Raw genomic sequence first — 13,988 nt, 5'->3', positions numbered from 1 at the left:
GTCTCATGACCCCGCAAGACGCAGTCCCCCAAAGAAAACACTCCCACACACGTTGACGCATCCGGTGCGTTCGCGGAATCTCTCTGCATGGATGCAGTCCAGCGACGAGGGGTTGGCTTCAAAGCCACGGCACTGCTTCCGCGAACCGAACGCCGGAAGCCCCGACTCACAGTGAACCCGCTTACGCGCTCCCTGTAAACCGCGGCTCTCCCACCACCCCCGACGGCTATAACTCTCCACCGCCGTCTTGGTGTTGAACTGCGTGTCTTTTTTGACCACTCCGCATGTAGCCGGCCACCCAAACAACGCTGAACTCCACTCCACCCCTCGGGCTTAGTGAAAAAACACAGTCCGTGGATAGCATGCGCTGCCGATGTAGTATTCGCATGGGCAAACATGAAGATGAAGTTTGTCCCTCGAAAATTGTGTGAATGTCATAGAGATAAGTGCGAAAGGAAATGTGCTATTTATGTCACTCGGTGCAAAATAGTCACGCGTGGCTATCTAGTAAACTGTAGCACAGCAAAGGGATGAGACACCATGAGCTCAACCGCAAGCTGAGAGATAGCCTCCAAGTATGGTGAATCGTAGGTGTCAAAATTGGAAGTAGTGGCGTCTATGTGAACATTCAAAATCAAATTTGAACTGCACACCATGGTGACGTTCAGTAGGCGGAACGTTGAAGGCACCACCCCGCTTGGCTGTAGCCTTCACAGTGCAGGGCACTGAAGGAGGAGCGGAAGCACCGCAAAGGGGATCACTAGCGATCTTTGACTGCCAATAACTCCGCTTCTGCTGAATGTATTGCTGTAAGGTATTTCTGAAATAGTCTGTTTTAATGTCATTTTGCGACTTCAATAAGAGTGGTATGGGACCCCTTAAAAAAAAAATGTCTTCAAATGAGCTTGTGAATTCATTTTGCCTTTCAACCTTTTGTTAGTTTAAAAATTTTTAACCGTTCTATCTCTCGTGATCTCACATCTACAGCTCTCACTAAATTTGATCTTAGGTCTTCCCTTCAACAGTGGATCATACTGTACAGCAAGCCAGGGTACAGAGCTTAAAAATGCTTATGTAATCCAAATTCCCTTCTCACCATGGCGGGGATCTGGCGCTGTGAACAGGGACTCCCACCGAAGAGAGACTGTGTGAAATGCCGGCAGCTTGCGCAGGGGAAGACTGTCATGTGCCGTGCCACCTCCAAGCACTATGATCCGATCCTCGTAGACAGCAAGTTCATGTCGATACCTGCAGGGAATTGGAAAACCACAATTGATGAAGTGCAGCACTCACTATGATACCGCAGAGGCACACCTATGGCAATACTCGGTGAATTGCTAGTCATTTGAAAAAGAAATAATGCGCTAACAAGTGGCAATGCAAAAGAAGTCTATTTCAGTGGCCGTAGCATTTTGAAGGACTCCGGTTTACCACACAGACATGACACCCACCACCACTCACTCAACATGGCTTCTCTACTTGTTGCACAGCAGTGCAAAAGACCAAATGCATGTTTATTAATTCATTTTCTCATGATAAGTAACTCTATATCAAACGGATAGTTTGCACTTGTCGTCATAGAGGCCACATTAGTGCCCCAATCAAAGCTTCTGTAGTGCTGCTGTAGATTAAGCCAATTACACCATGCTAGCAATGCCCCAACACCGTGGCTGCAACGAGATCACTGCGCTTTTGTGCTTGACCAAGTTACACTGATTCAGATGAAAACAGAATTCAGAGAATGTCAGAAAATCCAGAACTGTTCTGCAACTCAGACACAAGGAAAATAAACCAGCAGTTCAATGCCAAACACACAGTAAATGCAGAGCATGGCAGAAGTCATGCTGTATGGCAGTAGAAAAGTGTTAACAAAATATATTGCATAAACATGCGAGAGACTGGCCATCTGAGACACTTATGGCGAGGATTTTTATACAATTGTAACTGTGATTCGACAACCCTGCTTGTTTCTTTTGCCATCAGCTCCGGGCAGAAAGCTTGAATTCTGGCGTTTTAAGTGCCAGAACCTCGATTTGATTATGAGACATGCTGTAGTGGTGGACTCCGGATAAACTTTTGATGACCAGGGGCTCTTTAAAGTGCCTCCAATGCACATAACACATGCGTTTTTGCATTTCGCCCCCATCGAAATGCAGCCGCCGCGCCCGGAATTTTTCTCGCAACCTTGTGCTTAGCAGTGCAACACCATGGCCACTAAGCCACCGCAGCGAGGCAGAAAGCTTGACAGCATAACTTTAAGTGCAAGTTTTGAACAAGTGCAAGTTGCTCTATACTTTCAAGTGAACTGGACGATTGAGCACTCGTGACGCGGTCCACAGGCAACAAAGAGGAATGTGTGTGTGTGTGTGTCATATGTACATGTTTGTCATTGTGTTTGTTGGACAGGTATTGCCTGTCACGAAACACAAGCTCATAGAAAAAACTCTGCCATGAGTAATCCAGCAAGCCACAAAAATGGCGGCAAAAGAAAAGCCTGCTCACCTTCGCGTAGGCTCATATTCACAGGAGAGACGCTTCCACGAAAGGTCATCTAGGCACAATCGATGAACGTCCATAGAGTATTCAAAGCCTGTTGTGCCACCAAGGACATATAGGTAGCCATTATGATAGCACATGGCCTGAAACAAAATGGGATCACAGGCCACATGTTACCAGAAACACCGTGGTGGAACAAAAGAGACAAAACTAGCAACCCCGAAATGCATCAACATGTTTATTGGAAAAAGCTGCATATGGCCTTGCGGAATGTTCACGTTTGTAAGCATCCCAGGAACCAGGAAAGCAGTGATCCTAACAGAATGCACAGTTAAGCTAAAACAAAGCTAACAGACAGCACCATGATAAAGAACTGATTACAATAGGTATGCTACCATGGGCTAAAATAAAATCTCACAAATGTTCTAAGATGGCAGCAAAGTATAGTTTTCTTCCGCAGCCACATGGCTGCACAGTGTTATTTCAATTCACAGATGGCCTTATCTTCCAACAGGCACTGAAGTGAATGTGGCCTAACAATGTGTTGGGTATGTTATAACATAGTGCATCATGGAATAAAGTTAACCTACACACAGGCACAAGTGTGGAAGCTTGGGCGAGTTGGCAGTGGTTCATGATGATGGCATTCATGGTGCACAAAAAATTGCTGAAAGGTTGCGCTCTCAACGTCCCTTATTTTCTGTGGCCTTTTGTGCATTGTGAATGCCACTGCAATAACACACAGGCACATGCATATTTTTAATGTTTCACAGAGATGAGCAGAACTGAGGTGTGTAGCGAGCCAACTCCAATAATTCATATCCCACATACTCTGAGCCCCAGCGAGCAACGACTACAATAGCTGGGAGGTCCGTGTCATACTAGTATGCTTTCAGGAAGTGATTTTTCCTGGTAACACAGAAATATCAGTTTGCGTGTGCTTGTACAAAGTTGCACTCCACCTTGTAGAGGCTGCCTCTGAGTAGACTTTCCGAAACCCTGGCACAATTTTGAACATACCTGTCCATACTGTTCGTAGGGGATGTCGCCACTGGTTGGCACATGGTCCCAGTGGTGGCTGCGCAGGTTGAGTGCGAAAAGCCGGTTGGAAATTCGCTCCCCAAAGGGAACGCCCGTGCCTCCATACACCAGCATCTTGTCGTGGTGCAGTAGAGCTGGTCAGGACATTGAAAAAAAAAAAAAAAAGGCATTGATTACTTGCGGCTGCCTGGGCCGGTATTTTGTAGTGATGCGTTATGCTTTATTCTATACTAGTCTTATCATCCACCGCTCATGGCCGGCTGATCCCGTTGAAAATGTGAGCGGACCGTCGCTCTGACCAAGCACGAAAAGGTATTAGCATAGGAAAGGCATCGCCAGAAAATACTGGCCCTGCATCGTTTAGAACGCAAAAGCATGTTTATAAGAGAGCAATAGAGTCTTGTGAAAGGAACAGGTTAGTCAGGGCAAATAAAGAAGCACAAGTGCTACCAATATTATAGAAGGAAATTAAAAAAAAAAACATACAACACAGCAATAAGCAGTGACATAAAAGCCACAATCCTTCACAGCTATTACCGTATAAAGATCTTTGATACTCTGATGGAAGACCAAGCACTTATCTCACCTAAAATTCACAACATGTAAAAGATGGCATCAGTTCCTAGCTACACAGGGTATTTCACTTAACTTGGGCCAAACCTTAAAAATATGCAAATGCTACGTAGCTGGACAGAACCATGGTAATGTTATTTGTCGTCGCTTGGAGATACTCAGATTAGTTTTTGTATTCCACCTAATTAAGTAATTTGTCTTAATTAATCAACTTCTCAATTATTATTAGATGAAAAGTCTCATTAAGAAAATTGTAGAGCAACATGAAAAACTCCAGATACAGCTTTTGGTGCTCAATACGCGCTACATAAAAGTGCTTTTCCGAGCATGAAAAAGTCCGCAAAAACATGCAATATTGCCGCGCGACTGGCCGCTCGAGCACTTTCCGTGTATTCGCGGGCTTCTTTAGCGCACGAAAAAACATTTTTTTGTATCACGTATTGAGCAGCAGAAAGCTGTATCGGGAGTTTTTCATGTTGCTCTACAATTTTCTCATTGACAATTTTCATCTAACTATATCATCTAAATATAATATTTCAGAAGTTGTTTAATAAATTAAGATAATGGGATCTAATTAAGCGGAATGCAAAAAATAACCTGAATATCTTCAAGCGACGGCAAACAAAATTACCTTGGTTCTGTCGAGTTACGTGGCATTTGCATATTTTTAATGTTTTGCTCAAGTTACGTGAAACACCCTGTAAATCTCTACATTTAGACATCCACACACGATGATACCAAAGAGTCCCAAGAGTGATATCACACTTCATTATTGGCTAAGAGAAAGGCTGTGGTGGTGGTGAGCTAGTAGTGGGCTCTTTTGACAAAACAGATAAGCCAGATAAAGTTCAAACGGGATTGGCTTATATATAATTATGTTTGACAAATACTGCTTATGGAAAATATTGGGCAGTCTGAAAAGTTCCGAGAAAGAGGGAAATGGTCAAGTGTCTGAATAATCCTGCCAAGTATTGGAGCTACTTGTCTTATTTCTTTTACCCATCAATCAGCAGTTTACAGTGGAATATCACCATCAGGAAAACTTGACAGCATTCAAACACCTAAAGGCAGTTGGGTAGTGAAGCTCAGTTTTCGTGGATCACAAACAAAAGATGCTGGTGTTAGACCAGTCACTTGTTGACCAGTCACCGGCATTTATGTGGTGAAAGACAAATGGTCAGTTACCTATGTGACTGGCTTTCCAAAATCAAAAGTGGAGACTGTAAACATAGTGTCGAGATTGCATGCATATACCCCACACGTGCAACATTTAAAGTTATGCTGATCCAAGTGTGTCCCACTGTGGTGTATTTGACTGCTTAACTTTGTTGTGACAGAATCTTTCTCAATGTAGTTGCTCCTCCCCGTATTTTTTTTTTCTCTTTTCTTTCTTTTTTTGGGTGGGCGTATTGTGCATGTTTGCCATAACGGCATATGTATGCTGCAACACCCTTACAATGCGCAAATACCTAATTTGTATGCATTTTGCTAGCTACGAGAAAGTGAAATGCGCATCTTGTCATTGATACAATCACACTGGGTTCAAGGCACGTGAATCCAGTTTTCGCAGTGGCTGCAGCACGTCTTTATTGGCGTTCTAAACGTTTGGTGTTTTGTCGAACGCTGTAATTGGCAAACGCCGCGCAGCTGTCACTGCATGCATGCGCAGCCACCATTACTCACCCGCGTGTGAGGCAAGCTCCGTCGGCACAACCCCCGTCATGAAAAGGTTCGTCCACCGCTTGGTGTACGAGTTGAACCTCCATAGCTGTCAAGAGATCAAGCGAAAGCATAAGTGAGTGAAACGGTTAAACTACACTGTAAACAAAGCCATCACAGCTAGCGTTGTTTTGAAACCTCTACACGAACTCCCTCACATCGAACATCTGGTCCAAATACAAAGCGGGTCCAGAGAACGCTTGCAAATTGCGAAGCTACAGGCTAAATAAGAGGCCGAAGCTCCGCAGGGAACGGCGCAACCAAAGTGCCACTTGAGACGACAGTCCGTAAAGCGCAAAGATTTAAGCGCAACGGGCATACTCACTTCCTTGAACAGGGCACTGCTGGGATCTTCACCCGCGTTGTCAGGATTGTAACCTCCGAAAGCGTAGACGCTGGCACCGCTGGCAACTATTCTGTGACCACTGCGAGGTTTGGGCACGACTGGACCTGCATGGAGATGTGCAACACGGCATGATCGAAAGGCAGCCCCTAGAGTCACCGAAGGAATCACCGGTGCATGCGATCGTGCGTACCTCGAGTGAGAACAAAAGCAAGCTATCTCACCTTTGGGTTCGACGACGTCGATGACCAGCGAACGGAAACAGAAACTCTCCGCCATGACGGTCACTCCATGTGGTTGTTGCGGTGGTCGTAGTTGCTGCTGCGCCGCCTGTCGCGGTTCCAATCAGCTGGGCGAGCGTGGGCACGGTGGCGGGGTGGGCACGTCATGGCATTTTACAAGTCTGAGCTGTGAAACTAAGCGCAAAGTGACCCATAAGCTACCCCCCCAAAAAAACTTATTATTTACAACTTAAAAGTTGTTCCGCCATCTGTCGACAATAAAGTGAACTAATAATTTCAGTAATTTTAAAAAATAATTGTTTTATGTTTTGGCAAACAGTTGGTAGAGCCCGCCTTAAAGTACTGTAGTTCCTAAATATTGGTCCCACAAAATGATTAAATTTTGACAGGGGTTGCAAAATTGTTTTTGTCGAAGTCTATAAACAAAGCTTTGCTTCTTCTCGGACATTCAAACAAATTCAAAACGCGCACAAATGCAAAGCAAAAACGTTATATCCACTGAGACTCAGCAGAACCACCGTTATCAATTAAGTTATTGAATTATTTCAGTAATAGCTTTTTTTTTAATTATGGAGCAAAAATACACCAAAAAGTGGCCAAAATGTTTGTCACGTGGTATGTGTACGTAACGTTGGTAACGATCGCTAATGGCCACTCAAGGAGGCTATATACTTTTAGTATATAACCTCCTTTTAATATACAACCTCCTTACTGCTCTTTACATAACCTATAAGTTTTAGTATATGATGTCCTTGTGGCCGATGTTACTAGCAGTTACTAGACTAGGTTCTATAGTAACGTTGCTTGTGGCCACTCTACTGTGATAACTATACTAGGGCGTGAGAACAGAAAGCTCCAAGTCTTGCTGAAATGCGCGATCCCGCCGCAGTGGCACTGCCGTCGGAGTTGCGGTATGTGCTCGTGGCTCTACTCGCGGCGTCTGCTTGCTCTGTGGCGTTGCACCCACGTCGGTTGTGGCTTCTTTTCAGCGGTGCAAGCATTTTTATGAATGTGAACATTAAACAACGATATTGCCGTTTGACCATATACACTTCTCACGCTCAAGAACCACAGATCTCGGCACCAGAGCTAACGTTACGCTAGTTAGCAGGCCAAAATAGCCCCGATGTCATGCAACAATTCCTCGATAAAGTGTTTTGAAAGTACGCCTTTCGTGTCAAGTTTTGTGAAGGTTGATGTATCGGCAGAATAATCTATAAAGATGTTTCAGTTGGGCACCGTAAACGCCCTTTACGGCCTCTTCTCCATGAACACCGCTTAATTTGTTTTCTCAGTCAATTTTGTACTTTCCCTCTAATTTTCACTTGCTTAATGTATTTTGTATTCTGTTTTATTTGTATATTTTGCTAGATGCCTTAATTTTGTATAGTTTTTTATTTCTTTTTTTCTGTAACGCGCAAGAGCCCCCTCTGGTGACTTTTAAGGGTATTATTAAATAAATTTTTAAAAAGTTTGCCATTAGTGTTCCCTAACCCATGAAACCTCTTAATGGCTCTTACTGTGGTATTTATCTTAATAATGCGAGTGGAATGTTTATGCTGTGTTTTACACAGTGACATCTTTGCATTATATAGAAATTGAGACAACACCTTAGTTTTATGGCTTTACAATAACTTTATTAGCAACAATTTAATTATCATTCAGTCACTGGTGTGTAGTGGGTGTTGCTTTAAGCTACACAAGGCTTCGGCCTCTTTATTTTCTTCTCACCTTCTGCTTGGTTTAGCCCTTTTAAAAAAGAAATGAATCCATGTGATGCAAAAGAACCTGACCACTGACTTCGTCAATTCTCTGCAGTGCTTGGCGCAGTCAATTTGTGGCACGCTGCTGCCTACTGCCTGCAGTAGGCTGCTTACAATTTTTTAACGAAGACGCGTTCACTAAACACATGTGTTAGATGGCTTTCAATTGTCTGGATCAAATTGTATACTGACTCTAACAGGTACAGAAGACCTCCAAGATCCCATTCTTTAGATATTTCCATAGAGTTTCATATTATTTGTTTTTTATTTAGAAACTCTATGGATATTTCAGTCGGCGGCTCCGCTGCAGCACGGTTCTACGGTACGTATGCAATACAGGCATCCCTGCATAAATCACAGCGTCTTGGTAGAACTCGCTTTCTTGCTTCATAGCCCGTGATATAACGCACAAGGCGAGCATCGCTATGTTGCTGTGTGTAATCAGCATCTACGGCCACTTCTGCTGCCCCAATGGGAACTGCACCATTATCCAGAGCTTCCTGTTGGGTTTAATTTTGCTGTAGGGCCCTTCCTCTGTGAGCAGAGATATCAAAAGTGTGCAGAGACTCCAAAAGTGCGGCGACACGTTCCCATCTTTGAGGCTCTTGGTAAGGCTGACTTCTTGTCCTTCGACAATGTGCACGAATTCTCGCCCGATAAAACTGAAAAAACGAATATGAAAAAAAAAAGCGACTCGCAAGACAAATGTCCTTGGGATAGCCCGCTCTCAAGCTCCTAATAAATTTGTCTTTGCATGCCAGCGCACGGAAAAGTGACACTTTTTCCGCGCATGGAATCCTGGCACAAAAAAAGCATCGCCGAGTTCCTTTATTTTTTTGTTGACGGCATTCTTGACGAGGCACGCTAACGCAAGGGAACCGGCAAAACCACGTAGAACGCCAACAAAACTGCGAAGCAACTGCTGCACACAGAGTTTCTCACCATAACATTATGTCTGCACACATGCGCCCCCGACTGCCGCGCCCGATCTCGCCCTAGCGGAGGGATCGCACAAGGCGACACTTCCGGCCAAGGAAAACGCCTCCGCCCTCTTCTGCCTCTTCCTACACCACTCTACCGAAAGTACGGTTGGTGTGGTTGATCGATATCAGCTGTGCCCGTCCGTGGGCGCCGCGATGGTTTCTCGTCATGCGGAGCGACGTGTGGTTCGCGTTGTGATCTGCGAGCACAGCTGTCAACCCTGAAACGATACCCCGCCTGACGCTGCTGTAGTGGTCATCGGTTCGTCAACGGCGAAGCTTCCTTCCGAAGCGCTTGAAGCCGCGATGTCGGACTCTTCCAGGGATCTGGCGATTCCCGATGCCAACCAGTGCATGTACACCGCGTGCTACTGCGAAGAGAACGTATGGAAACTGTGTGACCTGACGCGGGCTTGTCAGCCAGAGTTGCTGCCCCACTGTTTCGTCGCCTTTGTGTCCAACCGCCGCCAAGCTGTGCCCATCTGGTGTCAGAAGAGCAGCTCGCGTGCCGATGGCATGTCAGTGTGGGACTACCACGTCATCTTTTTGTACAGCCCACCACCAAGCCGCCTCAGGCCCTGCCTCATCTACGATTTGGACACGACGCTGCACTTTCCCGAGGAGTTTGACACGTACGTGCGAGAAGCTTTCAGGCCGCACGTAGCCATCAACCCCGAATTCGTGCAAATGTTCCGCGTCGTCGGCGCGGCCGAGTTTCTGGACAAGTTCGCATCGGATCGCTCTCGCATGCGAAGTTCCGACGGCTCATGGCTGAAGCCGCCTCCACCTTATCCGTGTATCCGGACGAACTCGTGTGATAACAACATCGATGACTTCATTAGCGTCGACGAAGCAGTCGGCATAGGCAAGGTGTACACGTTAGCGCAGTTCGTGCAGCGGTTTTCGTAGACGCATGCCGGTGGCGCGCAACAGCGGGCGTTGTTCTTGCGCGTGTCTGTATATCGAACAAAACCGTTTACATTGCATTGGAGTTTATGTGAGGGAAACACCCACGAGACTTCCAAGTCTGCGTCACCCAAAATAAACATTTTTATCACGTTTTTTGAATGTGTTATCAGAGTCCTGACTATGGTGTTATCTTAGCAGTTACGGTTGGTTGGCCGTGTGCCACCATCGTGTGTCTGAGGGCAATGGACGCGAAGGGAGTTCACAGGGGACACTCGTGACGCTATCTGAGAACGCGCGCACACCAGGACGCCAACGTGTGCTGCAGTGCTCGCTCGGATAAACTAAACAAATTCGGGTTGCACACGCGTTGTCGCAGTTTCGGTGCTACACGAAGTAACTGCCGCAACTGCATCCACCTTATGAGCACAACTATATGCTATGCATAGAGAACGGTTTGAAGTTTGCCTATTTATATACGGAGAAACACTGTAAAGATGGACATGTATTTATTGTTATGCCCTCGAGTCGCGACCGTATACGCTGTTCTTTCGGAACGAATTAGTATTTTTTCTTTATTTTGAAACTTAATTGAGCGTCACCGCACATGGTTGCATGCTGTTGTCAGCGTTATATACGCTGACCGGGAAAACTGGGAAAAAAACAAATAACGCTCTGTTGAGATTGGGAAAATTGCTCAGTAACATGGGGGAACTCGTGCCGCACACAGAGGTGCACTATGTTCTGCTCGACGTACCAATATTGCCCTGTTCAAGGAAACTGGGCGACTTGCCGGGGACTTGGCTTCGTCATGAAGTAACCTTGTGCAAACGTTGGCTCCATCCTTCACTGTTCATCCTCTGTTGATCACCTCAAGACTCTCTTCCTGTGACACATGTCTTGTTTTGATTCTAAGTGCATAAATGCAAAAAAAAAAAAAAGGGAAAGAGAGAGAAAGGAAAGAAACGCTCAATTTTCTACCGAACGGTAAATGCGGCAAGCAATGGATTGATTTTCACTGCGCGTAGCGGTTGGACAAAGCCTGTGCTCCGAGCCTCTCTTTCCCTCTGGGTGGTTTGGGGCAAAGAACGATTATTTTAAGGCGAAAGCCTTATTAGGTGTCTGTATTGGTGGTGACCTTGGCGAAATTGCGCCGTGATGAAAAGCGGCCGACGTCACGTTTCTCAGGGAGGTTCCTGTAAAAAACACCGCCAGAACACTCCGTATACAGATGGTTAAGCAGCGAAGCTGAAACGTGCGTCTCTGGTGTTTATCACTAGGTTAATCCTGATGGTTCATTAAAGTATTTCTCAATTATTGGGTTACGTCTTTGTGTTTCTTAATGAGGTTACACACACGTTCGGCTGCGATGGAGAGAACGACGTCACTGACGGTATGCGCGCAGTCTGCCCTTGTCGCTTGCGTTCAATGTCACGAGTTTGCTCGGCGGCGTGGTTAGCAGCAGTCGCCCGCCATTGCCCCTTGCGATTCTTCGAAATTAAACTGCTTCAAAATTAAATCTGTCCGTTACGGTAAGACAATGAATGGCTCATACCCCCGTAAACGCGGTTTCCCCATTACGGTGACAGAAGAGCAGTGAAATTCTACGCTGGAATGATGAGTGGAAACGGAGCCAGCTGTGGAAGACGACAACGACGACGAGCGCGGGAGAAATGGCACGAGTGCATGCCGAGCACGAGCGCAACCCGAGGGGCGCCAACGAGCCAACTGCGGTAGAAGACGACGACGCTCGAGCCTTTGCTGCTGATGATGATAGTTTTCGGCGTACAGGCGACAGACGGACGAATCGGCTAGCCACATACAGCTTCGCTGTAATAAATTAAAAAGTAGTTGCTTTGAAAAGAACATTTGGTGCATTTCGGTCTGGGTGGGAATTGAGCCCGGGCCTCCGGGGTGCGAGACGAGCATGCTTCCATGGTACTGGCTTACTAAAGGTGTGCCTAGTGCGTGCGTGATTGCGCACGTCGCAGCCATCTCGCTGACTAAAGGTCTGGCCTAGTGCGTGCACTATCATGCCGCACCTTAGGTATACTACGTTAGGTCGTCTAGCTAGTGCCACACGTGTACTTCCCATTGCGGCTCGTTATGTCTTGCAAGAAGTCCAGCCCCTATTGTATAACTTCATGTATTATATACCAAATGTGCAGCGGGCTTTCGCCTACTTGTGTTACAAGAGTGTAACACCTGCCGAACTTTCTCTGTTCATGTTCCTGGCAGTGCTTGGCGCTCGCATCTCGCTCAATTTCAAGCACCTGGTGTGCACCCAAGAGTGCGGTGCCTAAACGTGCATTCCACCGCCATCGGAAATGACCATCACTGCCATGCTGGAACCAAAACCCCCACCTTGTTCTCAGCATTGTTCGTCATAGGCAGTGAACAACCGCGGGGTATAGGGAAATAACGTGACCGTACACCATACACACATCATCTTCATTTACAAGATTGTTTCACTCGCCAAAGCATGGTGTGACAGCTAGCTGAATCATGATTTTATGACGTTTGATTTTACGAAATCTTCGTTAAATGAATACGTTACGATTTTCATATTTCGTGGGTTTGGTGCGTTTGTAATCTCCGAATAACGAAATTACTTCAGTTTAACCATCACCTGCTTACGTTGTTGGTGATGGACTCGATATAGGCGTTTATCCTGAGTGCCACTTTTCCCTCTCTCTGTGTCTTCGGATTTTCCTGCAGTGCAGTTTGAGTCAAACAGGAAGACGGCGAGCTGCATTAGGTTAAACTCAACTGAATGTTTAATTAGGTCAATTTTAAAACATAGAGTACGAGTATTTGTCCCGGCGGCTCCGTTGTTTCATTGACGCTGCCTCGCTATTTATTCATCGGTGATACCACGTGGCAGTTGTCCACTCTATTGTCTCGCAGACGCTGTTGCGCGTTCTCTCAGAGACTGCATTACCGGTAGCCGTTAGTGGTCCACGCGAAAGAGGGCGGGGGGGGGGGGGGGGGGCAATGGGCACGTGACCACCTCGCCCCCACTGAACTTTTTGTGTACCAGGATCCCTGGCATAAAACGACGACATACGACAACACCCGCCTACGCGTAAATGTCACAACCGATTTCACGGTTGTGACACCATTTACGTATATGTTGAAGTTCGTGCAGCGCTCACAGTCGGACAAAGGACAATGACAGTACACGGATCATGCGCTGACTCAACTGACTGTTATTCAAAAACACACGAAGAAAGGAAACTAAGAGTGTCTTTTGCAGCGTGATTTAGCTATGCCCTGTTTGTTTCCTTCGTGTGTTTCCGAACAGAAGTCAGTTGAGAGTCCGTGCCGTGTGTTTTCCTCGTCCTTCGTCCAACTGTGAGCGCTGCACGAACTTGCAACATGAACGCCTGCCAACTCGCTCAGTTTTCCATCTTAATTCACGCTGCATTTCGAGTGCATTGCGACGACTAGATAATTGTCCACTGTCCGTGAAGACTGGAACACCGTGCCGACCACCAAACATAGGCCAGAAAGCCGATGTTTGGTGGTGGTCTTTTTTATATGACTGTATGATGCTTGTCTGCGCGCGTTCGCACATTCACCGTGTCCTTTCTCTTATCTTGCTATTCTCCTGTTCCTCTTCCGCAGCGTAAGTTGGCCAACCATGCACACGCTTTTCTGGTTGACATCCCCACATTCGCAGTTTCGGTTTTCTCTCTGCCTCTCGGATTGATTTTGTCTTGTGCCGAATTTCTCCGATTAGTTCCCTGACATGACTAGATTGGATCAGTGGCTACTTTCGAACACAATGTAATCTTCTTTTATCAATGAGGTACATGTGCACAATCTGCATGGGAGCAGACGCTGTCGACATCCATGAGGTCAAAGTAAGCTGTATATAGTGCGTCGTGGTAGCGCCGTTACTCTCCTTATGTAGCCTGCCGTT

The 13,988-nt window shown here is 46.2% G+C and overlaps 2 protein-coding genes across 4 annotated transcripts in view; one reads left to right on the top strand and one right to left on the bottom strand.

Moving 5' to 3' along the window:
- LOC119466422 (kelch domain-containing protein 10) overlaps nucleotides 1-6,551 on the bottom strand; it is a 34,914-nt gene extending 28,363 nt beyond the window's left edge. For all 3 annotated transcript variants that reach the window (XR_007464074.1, XM_049657623.1, XM_037726937.2), the window contains exons 1-6: nucleotides 6,397-6,551; nucleotides 6,155-6,279; nucleotides 5,794-5,878; nucleotides 3,517-3,671; nucleotides 2,503-2,639; nucleotides 1,097-1,248 (exon numbers count right to left, since the gene is read on the bottom strand). Coding sequence is in view for 2 of the 3 variants with exons in the window: in XM_049657623.1 (XP_049513580.1) it covers nucleotides 1,097-1,248; nucleotides 2,503-2,639; nucleotides 3,517-3,671; nucleotides 5,794-5,878; nucleotides 6,155-6,279; nucleotides 6,397-6,451 (709 nt within the window). In the remaining variant the exon portion in view is untranslated. The remainder of the gene's footprint in view (nucleotides 1-1,096; nucleotides 1,249-2,502; nucleotides 2,640-3,516; nucleotides 3,672-5,793; nucleotides 5,879-6,154; nucleotides 6,280-6,396) is intronic.
- Nucleotides 6,552-9,219: 2,668 nt separating this feature from the next.
- Nucleotides 9,220-10,219, top strand: LOC119466423 (protein N-terminal glutamine amidohydrolase). The gene has a single exon (XM_037726938.2). It carries the CDS (start codon nucleotides 9,464-9,466, stop codon nucleotides 10,064-10,066), a length of 603 nt encoding a protein of 200 aa, XP_037582866.1. The 5' UTR covers nucleotides 9,220-9,463; the 3' UTR covers nucleotides 10,067-10,219.
- Nucleotides 10,220-13,988: the final 3,769 nt, after the last annotated feature.

Source organism: Dermacentor silvarum, chromosome 10, assembly GCF_013339745.2.
Source record: "Dermacentor silvarum isolate Dsil-2018 chromosome 10, BIME_Dsil_1.4, whole genome shotgun sequence".
In the NCBI taxonomy this organism is placed as follows: Eukaryota; Metazoa; Arthropoda; class Arachnida; order Ixodida; family Ixodidae; genus Dermacentor; species Dermacentor silvarum.
This window is presented reverse-complemented; position numbering and strand designations above follow the sequence as displayed.

What these genes read in the sequence shown, in the direction of transcription:
- LOC119466423 (XM_037726938.2), top strand. Translation starts at nt 9,464, where the DNA reads ATGTCGGACTCTTCCAGGGATCTGGCGATTCCCGATGCCAACCAGTGC.